Genomic DNA, 17752 nt, shown 5'->3' with positions numbered 1-17752 from the left:
TATGCACAGAATGAATCGTATTAAACAGTAATGAAAACATGAGTAGATAAGATTATTTTGGCAGTAATATAAGAAAAAAAATTGTTTGTTTAATGTACTGTAATAAAGGGATACAGGTTTGCAATGAACCTTGGCATGCTGTGCCTCAACTTTGCAAATTGTGTGAAAAATAGGAACACTGGAAGGTGGGGAAAGTCTTTGAAAAGACTTGAAGATTTGAAAAATTTGCTTTTTAAAAAATGATCCATGTCTTAGCTCTTTTGAGACTTCTATTGCAACCAGATGAACAGACTGTATAAATGGTTATTTCTTATGCACGTAGCAGCTTATGTAAAGATTTTACATTCCTGCAGTTAAAGTAGAGTTGATACCCCATTTCATGTGAGAACTTGAAATTAATGTAGTGTATTTCATCACTCCTATCTTCAATACATTTTGTTAGATGTCAGTAATACTGTATGTAACGTAAATGTAAAAAATAGATACATTTGCTGTATGTGAAACCTGCAGTTTGAGTACAACAGAAATAAGTTCTGGAAGGCAGTGCCACTATATAGAGAAAATGGCTTTTCATCAGACATATGTCTCTCATTCCAAGCTCCCAATGGTCCTGAAGGTTCCACGACTGAATTCCTCACCATTGGCTCTGTGTGACAGGCCTTTTTCTCTCCTGGGATTTGGAGACATTTTAGTTCCAGGTATTGTTTAGCATGTTAACAATTTTACTTATTGAAGTTTTCTGTCATATGAGTTTATTACTCTTATATTTCTGCTTCAAGTGGGAAGTTTGATTTGACTGTTATAAACCTGATAGATTTGTAAGTATAGCTTCTTTTTTTTTCCTGCACTATTCTCCTCAGTAAGAAGGTAAATACACATTATTTTATGGTTCAGCTTCACATGCAATGATGTCAAGAAATGTAGAGAAATCACATGAGTTGATTTAGCAACTGGTTTTATACTAAAAACATCTTTAATAGTGTGGTGATAGAGGAAATAATTTGTCCATTTGCACAAGATTTGTGTACACACTTCTGACCACTCAGGCCTTCCTAATTTTGTTGGTAATATTGCACCCAGTGTTTCTACCACACCTTCTCTCTAATTTGATTTTGGTGTGTGGAAGAACACCTTGGCATCACTGCAGGTGAAAACAAGTATGCACCTTCTGGCTTTCAGATTTCCTCTGAGAAATAAATTGTTTATTTTCTTGTATTTTGGGAAATATGGTGAACTTACTCTTGTTTCAAACACTGCATTTTTACAACTGTTTAGTAAGGATTGATGATGTTTTGTATCTATAATATATGTATTTGAAGCTGGTCATTTTACTGTTGGAGTTCATATGTTGAACTGGACTTGTACTATCCTGTAACTGATTTATAAGTTGTGCAGTCTCCTGAGTGATGCTATCCTGGTGTTTAAACACTGGTTTCCAAGGGGGAAAAAAATCCTGAAAGTTCCTAGCTGGTTTGATGATTTTGTGTACCTCAGTGTGTGACTAGGTTGAAAGCATCCTGTAACTGTTCTTTCCTTTCCCAGGCTTACTGGTAGCCTATTGCCACAGATTTGATATTCAAGTGCAGTCCTCCAGAGTCTATTTTGTAGCCTGCACAATAGGTATGTATCACAGTGGCACCTGAACACAAGATCTACAGGAGTTGTTCCCCTGAAAGCATGTCATCAGTCTCATAGTTTGGGAGTTTTATACTTCTCCTTTTATTATTAAACAAAAATATTTTAGCAAAGTGTTTTCAAGGCTGGATCTCCCATCACCAAAGTTAGTTGATGTGACTTTCCTGAGCTGTTTTGTCTGTCATATGTCAGGGGACCTTCTTGTTACCATGGTTGCCAAGGATCTTGCTAGAACCTTTGCATCTACACTATATTTACATGTGCTCAGCTCTACTCATCATGGCTTTTTGATTCATGAATCTTTGAATTTATTGTGCCTGAGAATTCAGGTTCAGCACTATCGTCCTTTGACTTGTTCTTAATTTCTTGTGTGTTCTAAAAATCCATGACCTATGATGCAGGGAATTGTATTATGATGCCTGTACATTAGTTATCTTCCTTAGTTTGTAGAATCTACTGTTTCATGCCATGGACATAAATAAAACTGATGAATAGGATCTGACAGGTTCCTCCTGGCTTTCTTGCACCAAACATTTGCCAGCAAAGACTTGCCCTGCCTACAGTTAATGTCGTGAAAAACTTTCATGAACAACTGTTTTAGAAATTCTTTTGAAAAAATACTAAAGTTCATGGAGTCTTCTGGCAGGGTTAGAGAGATGCTTTTATTTCAATGTTCCAAGTAATTTCCTCTCATATATGCTTAAACAAAACTGTTGTCTTACCTGATATTTTCAAAATGCATTTGCAGAAAATGATAGAAAATGTATTGATAAAGAGTCAGCAGTGTGATGTTGCAGCACTGGAAATGAACAACACAGAGCTCAGTTAGCAAGATGGTGTCATCAGTTATGAGAGAAATTATTGTTACTCTCAATTTGTCATTTAAGACTTAGTCTTAACCAGGATCCCTGGTGCCAGATAGACATTAACATGCTGGAGTAAACCCATTGGAGACCACCATGATTGCAGAGGGCTGGAACACATGGTTGTAAAAGCAGAGAAGGCAGAAAAAGAAAAGAAGATATTCTGTTGCTGTTGCACAACTGCCTAATGGGAGGCTGCAGAGAGGACAGAGAGACTTTTCTTACAGGTGTGCAGAAAGGATGTGAGGCAATGGACTGAAGTCACCATAAGAAATATTTTAACTAGATATAAGGAACTCTGAATAATAACACAATGTGCTCTGAGAAAAACCATTTTCAGGAACTAAAGAGTTCTTGAGTATTCTAATCACAGAATCATTTAGATTGGAAAAGCCTTCTAAGATCATCAAGTGCAGCTGTTCACCCAGCACTGCCAAGGCCACCAGTAACCATGTCACCAGGTGCTTCTAAATCCCTGGGCAGCTTCTAAATCCCTGGGCAGCTGTGCCAGGGCTGCACAACCCTTTTGGGGAGGAAGTTCTGGTCAACATCCAACCTAAACCTCCCCTGGCACAGCTTGAGGCCATTTCCTCTCATCCTTTCACTTGTTCTCTGGGGCAGAGCCCGACCCCTCCCAGCTCCTTCCTCCTATTAGAGAGTTGCAGACAGTGAGAAGGTCCCTGCTGAGCCCCCCCAGCTCCTTCAGCTGCTCCTCACCAGGGTTGTGCTCCACACTCTTCTCCAGCTCCGTTGCCCTTCTCTGGACACTCTGCAGCCCCTCAGTGTCTTTCTTCACCTGTTTTCTGAATAAAAATCAGTTGGATTACCTTCATTGTCTCGAAAATGGCTACAGTATGAGATCCAAGGTGCTTCTGTTCTGCTAAATAAAGTTTGCCACATTTATGCAGGAATTAAATAGAAAGTAGTAAAAAATTATGACATACAGCTTGCTGGTTTTTTTATTTTAGCAGTGTCACAGGATAGTAAGAAAGAGCCAAAGCCAACCCAAAAAAGAAGCACATTATAGTGGTCTACTGAATTCATAAATACAATGTGTCATTTGTTTATTTTTGCTAAGGTAATGATTTAATTGCACAGTATGACTAGGCCAATCCCACTACACTCACAACATGTTGTTATCAATAGAAAGACTGTAGTATTCCAAGTTTGCATTCTGTAAATAATGCTTCTCTCTAAAGAAGCCAGAAAAAATCCTGGAGTTTGGTTTACATATTACTTGAAAAAAGCTGCTGTGACAATGCTCCTCCAGCTAATTATTTAGCTGTGCTTGAGCAAAGCTGTATCTCAATAACTGGTTTTTGCTGGGTTTGTTTTCTTGCAGCATATGGCATAGGCCTTCTTGTGACCTTTGTTGCCTTGGCACTGATGCAGATGGGCCAGCCTGCTCTCCTCTACTTGGTGCCCTGTACTCTCCTCACCAGCTTTGCAGTGGCCCTTTGGAGAAGGGAGCTTGCCATGTTCTGGACGGGCAGCGGCTTTGCGGTGAATACCAGTTTGATATGAGTGTCTTCAGGAAATACTAATATTATAAAAACCTAACTAGAATTAAAGTTGAGTAAAATATTGCAGTATTATAAAAAAAACACAAAGATTTTGGGTTTGCTCGATTGTTTGCTTTTTTACATACTTTTTGTTTTGCCTCAGCAAAGTTTTCTGGGTTTTATGATGTTTATGGCCATTTAAATCTGGCTGGTGAAAAGTAAAGTAGACCTTGTCTATCCTTCTTGATTCTGCCATAATTCTACTTGTTTGATCTCTGTTGAAAGTATCAGTAATAGTAATGTTACATAAAATACAATGGATTTTAATACTATAAAAAAATATCCTTAAAAATATTTTCTTCATATTTTTTCATAGCCTATTGTTTATGAAGGGAGAAATGTAGTTCAATATAGTAAATTATCATTTGCTTCACTGTGCTGCAAGTGAAATTAACTTAATTCAGGAAGGAATAATTCATATCATGATGCATGATTTTAGTTTTTGACTAATTACTTGAAGGACAAATCTATTAAACTAGAGCTTCCCCTCAGAGAGCTTTACTTTGTTATTTAACTATTTGTGATAACCTTCACAAGTTTCCTCTAGAGAACTGAATTTAATTGTTAGAGAAATATTTGAAACCATCTGAAATTTTATGGAAAAGTTGCCAGTTCTTGTACACTGATAGTAAAGGTGGACAGAACCGGGGTGGCCAAGGGCCAAGCACTGTTTGCCTGTTGCTGCCTAATGAGCAGAACACACCTGAAACTGGTGAGGAACAATCAGGCAGAAAGCAAATACTTTTCTGGAGGGAACACCCTTCCCCCCGCCAGTGTCCTCTGAAACACAAAGAAAGGATAACTCTGTGCATGTGTCTACTACTGGAAAATGATAACAGAGATAATGGACCTTTAATCTGCACCTTGTATGGCCATCACTTCTGGTAACTGGACATGATAGTTCTTGCTTTCCATCATTCTGACTGTGATCTCCCATTTGCAGAAAGACCTACCTCAGCCTCCTGTTGTGATAGCTCCTGTCAACTGCCCTGAGCTTCCCAAAGACAGCAACGTACCAACCTCTCACCAAGACACAGAGCAGGTGACCAATCCCACCCTGCACATGAAGGAGCTGCGTGGCCCCACCTCGGCTGAAGAGGAGATGGCTGACACCAGCACAAAGACAGACCAGTCAGAAATCTCTGTTGCACAGAGTGAGGAACCAACTGCTCAGAATAAGGACAACCTTGAAAGCAAATGCCTAAATGCAGAGCAAAGCCAGCGGGAATAAGTGATGTGATAAGAACTCCTTACTTTCCCTCAGAAACATATCCATATAAAACCAGTATGTATTTAGGACTGGTTTAGTAGGGTTTGCATTCATTGGGGAACCTTACTGGGAGTCTGATCATCAAATCCAACAAGGAATGTTCTGCCTCCAGCTTCGGTACAGCTACACACTTCAAACATCTTTCTGAAATATGGTGCTCTCCAGGAGTTCTGATGTATGGATTTCAATGATCACTTTGTTAGTGAATGCCTTTGACCATTTGTTCCATTTGCATTATACCAGGGTAGCATTAAGAATCTTTATTTACCCAGTACTCTCTGCTTGTGTGGCTGTTTTGCTGCTTTAGCATGGTGGTTACCATGGAGGAAAAGCACTGAACAAGTTTGCTACAATCCTTAGTTGAGAGAAACATGGTCTTTTTTTTTAATTTTTTAGCACTTTCCCTATTGTCACCTTTTACTATTTCTCCTGACTTGTCAAAGCCATTGGTATAAGGGAATGCTTTAGTACAAACTGACATTCAGGAAATGCAGAGAATGGTTAAATTACCATTAACTCTGAAAGGATTTCTACTACTGTGGTGCATTAAATGCATCTCTTAACTTTGGTCTTTGTTTTTACTGGTAGGTTCCTGAGTTGGCTACTAGTCTAAATTAAAAGGCAGGATGAGTAGAGGTCCAGGGAGCTTTCTGGGCATTCATGTGAACTCTAAGGGCTGTCTCTGATAATAAACAGGGTTGGAATGCTGCCTGGAAGAAAATGCATATTAAGAATGTTTTAGAAACAAAATACAAGCCAAATAAGTAAGAAAATAGGTAGTAGCACTACATTAACAAGGCAGTATTTTCATTGGGAAAATGTTAAAGCAGTAAAAGTTCATGTGTTTGGGGCTTTGAGCTTCTCTTTGTTGTTCATTCAAGGAATATAATCGTGATTTCTAATTCCGAAGAAAACTTGTTTTTTCATTCCCACGGGAGCACATATGGTGCTACAGACTGTTGTGATTTACAGCTACTGGCTGCTCAGTAACTTACCAGCTGCCTAAGTCATGTTTTGTCTTTGTCCCAAATGTGGCCAAAGCATGACCTGTCAGGTTCTGGAATGAGCCTGGGATCTCACCTGTTATTTTGCCTCTCTTGCTACCTGACATTGTGAAGGACTACGTTTGTGAATTTACAAATTTTGGGGTGCAGCTGGTCTTTATATTCCTGAAATTGTGTGTTTTCTTGTATGACATGATTGAGTCTTTTATGCATCAGCTTTTGTACATAGAAGGATGATGTTATTTGCATATTACTCATTCCATGTAAGTATGTTTGTCTATATCAGACATGTCTGTTCTACACTTAAACTGCAATTCCAGAAAGCCTCAAACACTTCACATGAAAACTGAAATAGAAAATTGAAGTATTGTAGGATCCTCTAAGATTTCAGATTACATGGAAGAAATGCTCTTCAGAGTATTTGAGAACCAAAAAATTGTGATTTACAAAAGTATTGTCACAGTGATGCAATCAGAGGCATTGCTGTGAAATTGAGTCTCCCATTGGCTTGTTGAGTTGCAGTTCAAGGGCTCTCTTTTCGTGTCTGTCATGTTAAATATCAGCCATTGTTTTTTTGGCTGTCTTCCAAAAGTTTGCCCTGTGCTCTTGGGATGGTCACCTTCCATGGGCAGTGGTAGCTTTTGTAGAATGTGAGTGGCTTTCTGTAAAACCACACTGTGGCTTCAGAGTTTCACCAGGTCCTGCCTAAAGCCTCGAGCCTTGTCTGGTTGGATGATCCACTGAGTTTTTGGAAGGCTTTGCTGAGTCTACATTTAGTTTACAAATTGCCCTAATGGAAGATAGAATTAAAGAGATCTGGTTTTCAATCTCCTCTTTAATGGACTGTTACTTTGGCCAGCAGTAATCTGAACCAATTATTACTAATAAAAAGCAACAGAGGCATTTTACTGAAAACTTCTGTCAGCTGGATTATGCCTTAATTTAAGACATTGTGTAAGTATGTATATTAAATTAAGAAAACAGTCTTGTATTTAAATAATGAACTTGACAAATAGCAAGAAAAGCTGGAGACTGACTAAAATTCTGTCATTGTTGGCCTTGATTGTCTCTCAGTCAAAATGTTTTGAGTGGCTTTTTACATACTTAAAAGCCAGGAGCTGTCTGATAATGAGCATTGTTTTATCTTCTACTTGAAAGTGTATTTCAGCACTTGTTCTTCTGTGTGACTAGGAAATAGTTTATTTCTTGGATTGTTTATAGCTCAGTTCAGTTGGAAGAACTGATCACACAGAACTCGAGGGCGTTTCACGGTCGTGTTGCTCCCGTTGGGTTTGGACAGGTCTGTGGGAGCACCTGCCCCACCTCAGCTTTCTGGGGCTTGCCATCTATTTTTAAGTGTGACTTTTTTTTCTCCCAAACTACAAGGAATGGAGGAAAAAACCCCAAATATCCATTCAGTGCAGCATCTCCAGTGAAAGCATGTGAAGTGGCAACAATTTACACTCTGACTATCCCAGTACTGTACAAATCAGGTGCCCCTGGTGCTCCAGGCTGTGTCTGTTCAGTCCCTGGCCCTGGGCAGTTCAATCACTTCCATCAAAAAACAAGGCTGTACTTTTTTATCTATCAAAAACCTCCCTGATCAGCTTAATTTAAAAATTGATGTTGTACAGGCAAATGTGGGTATGAGTTTAATGTGGCTGATTGCATATACATCCCCACCAAACTAGAGTTTAAATATTTAAAGTAATCAAAGTAATGTTCATGTTGATGGGCCTGTTGTGTATCTTTCACATACTAAGCCTTTACTTACTTGCCTAGAAATTCTCTGTTCCTGAGACTTGTATGTGTTCAGGGGAAGCATTTCTTTTATTAAAAAAATACAAACAAACAAATCCCAGTAACAACCAACCCCAGTAAAATAATCCTCTAATGAAAAACGTCAGCTCTTTGGATCACAGTAGGTAGGGTTGGGTTCCTTCCTCAGGCTTGTTTTGTATTGTGTTCTCCTGAAGGGTTGCACAAATGCAGCTGGAGGTAGAATGGAACCTGAAAGGTTTTACTCAGAGTAACAAATAAGGGAGAAGTATCCCAAACCCTCTTTCAGTTTTACAGATTTTGTTTTTTGTTGTCACAAATGAAGATCATTTCAAATTAAATATATAAAAAAAAAGAAACAGAAAAAATAGATTCAAATATATATTCTGGTTTTACCAGTGGCAGTAAAGAAAGCACATCCACATACATAAGAATTACACTTGTGAAAATATTTAATGTTTTGTCAAAACTTGGGCAGGGGCCATGCAAAAGAAAATCTGCAGCAGAGCCTGTTTCCTGAAAGGTTTAACATGTTTCATAAAATCTTTGATTAGAAAACTGTTGGTTTCCAAATTTCTTGAATGTTTTCCATGATGTCTTGGTCTCAGATAATCAGTTAAGCATTTCCTTCAGAAGACTCTTTCCTTCCAGGACCCCTCAGTATGGCTTTTGTTAAGAATGTCTTGCAAGTCTTGACAGTGTTTTTCAGCCACGTACATTTCTGTGGTTCAGCTTTGGTCTTTCCATCCCCCACTCATTGCTCTAACTGGGACTGGGACAATCATGGTAGTGCCTGGTGTGACTTCTGAGTCTGCTGGGAAGTGGCATTGGCTGCAGAGCCAGACAGAGCTCAGACAGCAGCACCCTGTGCTGAAATAACAGCTTGGTGAGCTTGCAGAATGTGGCTGCACATATTAATGAATTAACCTCCCTCTGGAAGAACTTACCTGCAGCTCTTCAAAAAGGCCTGTATTGGGTGTTTGGGAACAGTGTTGCCTTGAAGGTAAATCTCACATGCAGCTGTTTTAATGCAAGATCCTGCAGTTCTTGTCTTTATCCCCATGGTTGCTGCTTTCTTTCACTACACAGGCTGCATTGGACAAAAAGCCCTGTAATAACTTGTTCTTGAGGGCAGCTTCATTGACTGTCAGTGAACAAAACTATTTTGTACATGGTTTCATTGGTTGGTGTGTTATTTGTAGTAGATTTGGGTGGGTGAGCTGGCTCAGCAGCACTATGTGTATCAGTGCCTGGCACAAGTGTGAAATACAGACATACCAGCAGATTGAAATATTCACCCAAAGCCTGCAGAGGTGCTGCCATTTTCCATGACAAATACAATTTCTGATGGTTTAAAAGGGAATCTCTGTGAGGGCTGTGTCTTCAGGCAGGTGAGGACAGGAGCTATGGCAGAGGTCCAGAAAACATCAGCAACAAGGAACAATGAACCTTTAGGTATTTTAATTTTGCCTGTGTTTTCCCAACTGGGGCAGGATATGAAGAACAGAGCTGCACTAACAGCTTTTCAGTTTAGGTTCTGTGCCAGTGGTGCTGGGTAAGGTGGAGAGGAAAAGGATAAGAAAAAACGGAAAATGGCTCAAAAAGCATAAGGGGGCACTGAACAAGAATGGCAGTGGAAGAGTTTACTCCAAAGAGAAGAGCCAAGGGCATGTATAATAAATATGCAAATTCTGAAATGCTGCTGCAAATTGGAAAAACAATTTGTCATTTTCAAGTAGGGATGACATTGGAATTAATAGACTTCAATTACAGTAAGGGAGTTTTCGTGCTGGTGTAGAATATCTGGGAATGTCTGACAGGTGAAGGGCTTGGCTGTGGGAGCGCCGGCAGCCGCAGCAGGGCAGAGCCGTGCCCGGTGCACGAGCTGCTCCTGTTCAGGAGCAGGGAACAGAACCACAGGGACAGTCTTGTGATGCCACTGGCCCTTGGGACCAGCCAGCAAGCCCTGGCCCACCTGCCCAGGTGTAGTCTGAGGGTTAGGCCTCCTGGGATTTAACACCTTTATAGCACAAACTTTATCGCTGAGTGCTCAGTTTATATCTCATCAGTGCTGGCAGGGAGTTCTGCAGTCTGTGACTGACCATTCAGGTCTGTGATACAGACTTGTTTTTTTTTGCTAATTAAGGTGATAAATCCTCTGGGGAAAACTACCTCAAAAAAGCACACGTTAAATAGCTGCAGGGCTCCTTCCTCCCTTCCCTTTCCCCTTCCCTTTCCCCTTCCCTTTCCCCTTCCCTTTCCCCTTCCCTTTCCCCTTCCCCTTTCCTTCCCCTTTCCTCCCTTCCCCTTTCCTCCCTTCCCCTTTCCTCCCTTCCCCTTTCCTCCCTTCCCCTTTCCTCCCTTCCCCTTTCCTCCCTTCCCCTTTCCTCCCTTCCCCTTTCCTCCCTTCCCCTTTCCTCCCTTCCCCTTTCCTCCCTTCCCCTTTCCTCCCTTCCCCTTCTTTTTAATGTATGTTTAATTTGTTGAATTGCTTTTGGCACCCCAAAACGTTTCAGAGCAAGACAGCTTTGTGTGCTACCAGAAGCTTCCTATGGCCACTGGCCTAAGAGAACTGTCTCTTCATTGATCCTCTGTATCTTCTGTATTTATCAATGACGTGCTCTACTATGAGGGTTTCACCTTTTCCAATTTTGCAGGTAAATATTCAAGTTATGTGGAGTAAAGATGACATTTTGCCATCTGTACATTAGTGATAAATAATATGTTTAAATTGGATTTTCTTTAATTGGGAACTAATATACTGTACACAGTCATCCACAATTTCAGGAACTAGTAGAGGACTTAACTTGATGTGATGCAGTAACTGGGGCTGGGTTCTGTTTTCCCAGAAGCTCTTGGTGAGTCCAGCAGCCAAGAGCTACAGGGGCACATTTTCCTACAATAATTGGGAGCCACCTTCCTTAGCTGAAGATGGATTACAGTTTATCAAGCTCCTCATAATTTTTTCTGCATGCAAGTCTAGCTCTCGATGGCAAACTCCATCCAGGTGTTCATCTCTGAGAAATTCTGAGATAATCTGCAAACTGGAATTTTTTGGTTGAGAGCTGCTGACACACAGGTGTGTGTGTTGTGAACTGACCTTGGGTGTTTAATATAAACACTGATTAGCTGAAAATATGCAGAGATAGTCTCAAAGTAAACCAGCTCATCACCAGCTCATGCCCCATCCCTGGAAGTTCAAGGGTGGGGCCCTGAGCAACCTGATGTAGTAAGTGGAATCACTGTCTGTGGTATGAGGTTGGAATGAGATGATCTTTAAGATCCCTTCCAACCCAAACCATTTTGTGATTCTATCATACCTCCTGTATATTTTGGTGATGTGGGCTGGTAGGGAGCCCTGCAGTAGCAGACAACCAACACCTCATAGTCAAGGGCTGCTGAAAGATCTCCAGCCCTGAGACCACGACACCTCTGCATGAGCTGCAACACCCTGTTCAGTTGGAGCAGCAAGTCCAGCAGGACTTCTCGGAGCCCAGACCCTTGGGGTTGGCTTGTACACAGGAGTCCTAGCTGATGTTTCCAATATAATAACCTTTTCCTTAAGCCAGAGGTTTGTAAAGGATAGAAATAGCTCCTTTCATCTGCAATGTGTATACATAGTCATGAAAGTTCCACAAAGCTGCCACTCCTCCATTATGGATCCAAGCTTTGAACTCTGGCATGGTGGGAAGCTGGTGATGTGTGGGGAGGAGCACAGTCCTTGACATGCACTCCACAGCAAGAAACCTGGACAGGATTTTAGTATTGTGTTCTGACTGAAGTTGTTCTATTCACATTGAACAAAAGCTTCAAAACACTGGTTCAGGTTTAGTTTGACCAAAAACCCCCACATGGTGCAGTTCAACCTGGTTTGGGTCATAATATGGTTTTTTCATAGTTGACGATGGAGGTTTCAAAAACTGTGTATCCCAGATGTTGCAGCAGCCCCTCAGCTGGCAGCAGACCCATGTGGGAGTCAGGCTGATTCCCTGGTGCCCCTTTTTAGTGGGAAAGGTCTGCGTGTGCTGGGGTGAACACTTTGCCCACTTGTCTTCCACTCATGCTTTGCCACTTGTCCTCTCCAGCAACCTTTTGAGTCTCAGACTTTCATAGAGCCAGCACAGCCTGTGGGAGAGCAAGGAGAAATCTCTGTGTCTAATGCCCTCCTGGTGCTGTCTGAAAAGTGCAGCAGTGCCCAGCCTGGCACTAAACACACTAAACCTGTTTGACCTAGAAGTCACTGACAGAGGTATGAGCTCTGGTATGTTCAGCCTAGCAGCACATGAAAGCAAAACTTAACTGTTAAAAATAAAATCTGGATTTACAGCTCTGCCCATGGATGATCTCATTGCTGACCATGTTCCTTCAGGGCTGGAGGACCTGGGGTCTGATAACACCCTGGCAAATCCACGAGCCCCCTGTGACCTCTGCTGTACTGAAATTGAATCAGAGGTGCTTTGGGTGTGGATCAAGTAGGAGACTGGAGGCAAAAATTTCGAGCAGTATAAAGAGGATGTAAGAGATGAGAGTACGCCCCATTCACTTAATGCTCCTCTCTTGGATGCTTGACAGTAGCTCCTTTTAGTAAGGAAGTTGATTCTTGGGAGGTAACATTATCAGTAGAACAATCTTAAATGTCTGGTGTCTGTGGAAGGGCTTTGTCATGGTGTTCAAGTAATAGTATGCAGGCTGCTGTTCCAAGAGTGCAAACTAAAGGTTGTTGATTTTAGTGCTTCCAAATACATCTGTTGAACTCTGCATTTGTGCATGAGGGATAAACTTTAAGCTCATTTCAGGTGCTGAAGGCAAGATTTTCTTGTGATCCAACCTATGATAGATACTTATTTGCTGTTTTGTGATCTTTTATGCAGTTTGGCCCCTTAATAACATTTAAAAAAAAATATTTGTGTGAAAACTTAGTTTGAGTATTTTTCCTGCACAGGGGCTACTATTTTCAAACAAACAAGCTGGAAAGTGCATAAAGAATGAGGAGATTTAGTTTGCTGTAAGGATGTGGTCAGGGATGCAGATGAAATGAATATCATTCCCTGGGTTTTATCCTGGATTTCCTTTCCCTCCTCAGTCAGTCCCACACACCATGTGGACCAGTCCGTGGCTGTAACTCACCGGTTGCTGGGCTGTCGCTCTCCCCTCACACAGGCTGGGGAAGGTGGAGCACTTTCTAGGTGAAGACTTGCAAAATTGTGCATGATATCTACAAGGACAGATAAATCAGTAATTCTGTGATGTTTTTCTATTATATAAGTATCTTATGGTACAAGTAAGATTTTTTTCTGCTGTTATTGTTTGAAAATGATAATGAAGAGCTGACGGTGTCACCATACTGATCCCTTCCTATGCTAACAATAGGAGAGCCATTGCAAAGGCCAAGGGAAAAAGAAAAGTTATTTCCACGTCGTAAAAGACACTCTTGGTAAACGTTTCTGTTTTTCCAGAACTGTAGTTCTTACTGTAACATGTGCATCAGAGTTTCATTTCTCCCTGGGTGGCTTTTTCCCGCCCTATGTCTGTGTGAACCTTCATGGTTTTGATACCAGCCCTCCCTCTGACTGAATTACAGCCTTGTAACCAATTGCACAGCATATCATAATATATATATTTTTATATCTGTAAATACATTGTAATACATGGCATTTCCAGTGACCAAATGTAGATTTGCTTCTTCCTTCTGTGATGTGATGTGGGAAAAATCCTCTTTCAAAATTAATGGGGCAATGACAGAATCTAAGGACAAGAGATGAGAAATATCCCAAGAGTTTCTGCAGAGTGAATTTTCCGTGGATTAATGAAACCTACTCCAGGCATATGCAGATATGATGAAAGAAAACAAACTTGAAAATGACTGGTCCATTGAAGTTGTGGTGGGTTTGTTTTTTCTCTCTGTTTTGATTTTTAAAAAACACTGGAATTTCCTTTAGTCTGTTTTAGTTTAAAACTGTAAAATTTTTCTAAAACTGTCAAATAAAGATACTTAATTTTTGAACTGAGTTTTGCTTTTTTGTGTCACATTTAAATTTGAAATACATTTTTTTATTGTTTGCACCAAGAAGTGATAAAATGTCTTTTGGGATTTAAAGACTGCAGTGCACACTGTGAGGTGGATTCCATGTGAAATTCTTTAAATTTGCCCAATACAGAAATAGTGTTTGATATCCCTACACTGGTAATCTCTTTCCCTGGCTTTATAACCCTGATGTATCACAAGCTCCCTGACTGGTTTGGGTTGGAAGGGACCTTAAAGCTCATCTCATTCCATGGTAGGGACACCTCCCACCAGCCCAGGTTGCTCCAAGCCCCCTCCAACTTGGCCTTGGACACTTCCAGGGGCAGCCACAGCTGCTCTGGGAAACCTGTGCCAGGGCCTCACCAGCTGTTTAAAGCCATGTGATGGCTGATAAATTGTACTGATAAATTGGGTTTGACTACTCTTGCATGGTGTAGTGCTGTTGCTTGGGGAGGAAGGTGGTTACTAACAGTCCCTCTTTCTAAAAAATTCTAAGTATCTTCTGAATTACAAGACAAGTCACAGGTGTATCCAGGACTGACACAACCTGAGAACAGGTGCAAGTCCAAGTCCACTCTGTGTTTCTGTTCAGTATGCCCTGCATTTCACTTTTAGACAGGCAATACAGCTGGGAAGACAGAAATTGAGAAATTTCTTGTGTTATTTGGCTCTTAAAAAACAACAAAAAAAAAGGCAGTTGCAGCAAGACAGCCTTTCTGTCACTGGGGAACCTGGAGACAGCTGCTTCCATTCAGACAAGGAGGGTTCAAAACCAGAAAGCCTAGTTTGGTGTTAAATAAAGGGCAGTAAATATTAAGATACAGTCTGGCCACAAAGCTCATCCTAATGTATTCTAAACCTCAAACTGTATTACTTGAAACAGCGCCAGGTGTTCTAGATTTAAACCTACACCTGTATGCTGGATATGCTGGACCAAAGTTCTGTGACCTCTGTATATTCCTGTACCTGGTTATTCCTGTATGTGTTCCACACACAAGAACAGAGCATTTATTTTTAGGGGTTTTGTGGGTTTGAGGTTTTGTTGGGTTTTGGTTTTTTAGGTTTGGTTTAGTATTTTTTGGGGGGCAGGTTTTTCCACTGCTTTTTAAAAAAAAAAAAAACAAAAAAACAACCCAAATCATGGGTCTTGGCACTGAGTAATGCTCCAGTGGGGAATGAAACCATTCAAACAGCAGGAGGTCGACAGAACCACTGGTCTGTTAAACACTCGCAGGTGCACCATCCATCACTAGTGAAGATCTTAACGACATTCCTGACATTCCGAGCCACTCCCACTACCTTGCCCATTTGCTAAAGATCTGTCCGACACGATCCTTCCGTGTCTGCAGGAACAGTTTGTGATGATTATCTACAAGTGTCTCCTCTCTGTACACCTTTCTGAGTTTGGCAGCAAGACCCCTGAGGCAGCTGTGGAAAGAAAGTCTGGATTCCCCGCATTCCGCATCCAGGCTGATGGCTCAGGGGAGCACCGGGAGTGCTCTGGGCACGGTGCTGCCTGAGGGTTGGTTTCAGAGCACACTGAAATTCCCACTTGGAGAACTTCATGCCAATTGCTGAAAGGGTTTTTGGTAAAGATCTTCAGTCAGTTGCCAGAGTTTCAAAGCAGATCATTGTCTCACCTGTGCAGGTGACTGAGTGGGGAGTTCCTGGACCACCAGGGGACTCTGCTGTGCACACGGGGCCAACCTCAACCCCCAGCCACAGCACAACTAAAAGACTTGCTCGATTTGTTACAAGTTCCAGAGCTTCTGCCACATATCCCAAACAATTTTATTCTCTTTTTTTAATTTGTTTTTCAGTTTTAGAAGAGAATGAAGGTTGTGTATCATACAAAGAAAATAAGAGAGAGCTTCTCACTCACCATCATGAACGACAGCAGCCCAGATTCCAGTATTCATGGGCCTTGTGCTGTCGTGTAATAGGAGGTAGAAAAAAGTTACTTGAACAGAAAAATAGTGATGATGAGTGAAAATGCAAGGCTCTGCCTTTGAGCATAACATTAGGTATGAGTCTTTGTATTTATCTTTTTGTGGGAACTTCATTCAGGCAAATACAATATTTTGAATTTTGATCTCTGGTTTTCTGTTTAGATACAATTCTCATATTCACAGTTTGTCAGTCTCCACGTCCATGCTCTTCACCATCACCTGCAAAAGAGATTTGACCCTCTAGATCACCTCTGCCTACTATTCTCAGTTAGAAGAGTTCCTTGGAAAGAGATGCAGCTCTGTGAAGAAGTGTGCTATGTGTCTCCAGTAACTCCTGAGAGCCACTCTGCTCTCAGCAGCTGCTCCCGAGCAAGTCCAAAACTACAGCCAGTGGCTCTAGCCCAGAAGATTCTTCCCTTGTGTTTTTAAAGGACTACTTTTTTTTCACTTCTGCCTAACTGGTTAACTGCAGTGGAGCAGACGCAGGAATCTCCTGCCATATCTTATTTTTGGGTTGATACATCAGATCAGGATGGCTGTCACTAGTTCATTGCATAAGAGTTTTCCATAAAAACATCTAGATCCTTTGGGAAAGCATCCCAGGTATGCATGAACATATTCTTATGGTGTTTTGACCTCGTTATGGTCATGTATGTCTCCATCCTCTGCCAGTGCACAGCCATCTAGCCCAGCCATTCAACTGCTCTGTGTTTTCCTCTGTGTGGGGAAGGGAAAGTCCTCTTTTTCCTGGAGGATACAGGGAAACACCATTTGAGCAGCAAGGCTTGGCCTGGTGCCGCTTTCTGGGTTTGTTTGCTTTCCAATGTGGGAATGGACTGGTATAGGCAGAGAATATTAAGGGACTGCATGCACTTTGTGGTGTAGGGTTAATACATTCCAGAGGAAGAATTTTTCAGTCTTGTTCACCTTCAGGAGGTTTCTTTGGCCTATCACCTGCACTCTGTTACCTTGTTATGGTCATGTCAGCCACAGTCAGGAGCACTGCAAAGCAGGGAAAAGTATCCACAGCACCTACAGTGATTAGGGCAACAGTTCTATTCATAGAATCCCAAAATGGTTTAGGTTGGAGAGGACCTTAAAGTCCATCTTGTTCCACCCCCTGCCATGGGCAGGGACACCTGGCACTAGCCCAAGTTGCTCCAAACCCTGACCAACCTGGCCTTGGACACTTCCAGGGATGGGGCAGCCACAGCTGCTCTGCCCAACCTGTGCCAGGGCCTGCCCACCCTCACAGGAAGAATTTCTTCCCAATATCCCACCTAACTCTGCCCTGTGTCAGTGGGAAGACATTCCCCCTTGTCCTGTCACTCCAAGTCCTTGTCCAAAGTCCCTCTCCCTCAGGATGCAGTTTTGATGATAAAATAACTCTTCATTTCTGATTGATTTTCATAAGCTGGTTTCCATCTGTAATCCATTTCTTTGTTGTTGTATTACAGGAAAAGAATCAGGAGACACAACCATTTAACCTCACCTTCGTTTTTAACATGCCCTCAGTAAAAAGGGTTTTCCTGGAAAGGAGAATGAAGCAAATGGTCTTTGAAATAAATTCATGTAAAGTTCTCCTTGCTGTGTACTTTGCACGTTGGACATTTTCTTGATCATGGAAATAATTCTGTATCCCATGCAAACTGTTTTCCAGCACTC

The 17752-nt window shown here is 41.4% G+C and overlaps 1 protein-coding gene across 2 annotated transcripts in view; it reads left to right on the top strand.

The window, feature by feature from the left end:
• The window catches only part of SPPL2B (signal peptide peptidase like 2B), a 28726-nt gene extending 21565 nt beyond the window's left edge, over positions 1–7161 (top strand). Inside the window, exons 12-15 of one of the 2 annotated variants that reach the window (XM_071577883.1) lie at positions 599–698; positions 1543–1620; positions 3841–4001; positions 5004–7161. In XM_071577883.1, coding sequence (XP_071433984.1) covers positions 599–698; positions 1543–1620; positions 3841–4001; positions 5004–5291 — 627 coding nt within the window. In that variant the 3' untranslated portion in view covers positions 5292–7161. Of the gene's footprint in view, positions 1–598; positions 699–1542; positions 1621–3840; positions 4070–5003 lie in introns of both variants that reach the window. The other variant, XM_071577884.1, reaches the window with a different exon arrangement.
• Positions 7162–17752: the final 10591 nt, after the last annotated feature.

This window comes from Pithys albifrons, chromosome 27 (assembly GCF_047495875.1).
Source record: "Pithys albifrons albifrons isolate INPA30051 chromosome 27, PitAlb_v1, whole genome shotgun sequence".
Classification (NCBI taxonomy): Eukaryota; Metazoa; Chordata; class Aves; order Passeriformes; family Thamnophilidae; genus Pithys; species Pithys albifrons.
The sequence above is the reverse complement of the archived record's forward strand: the minus strand, read 5'-3'. Positions and strand labels throughout refer to the sequence as shown.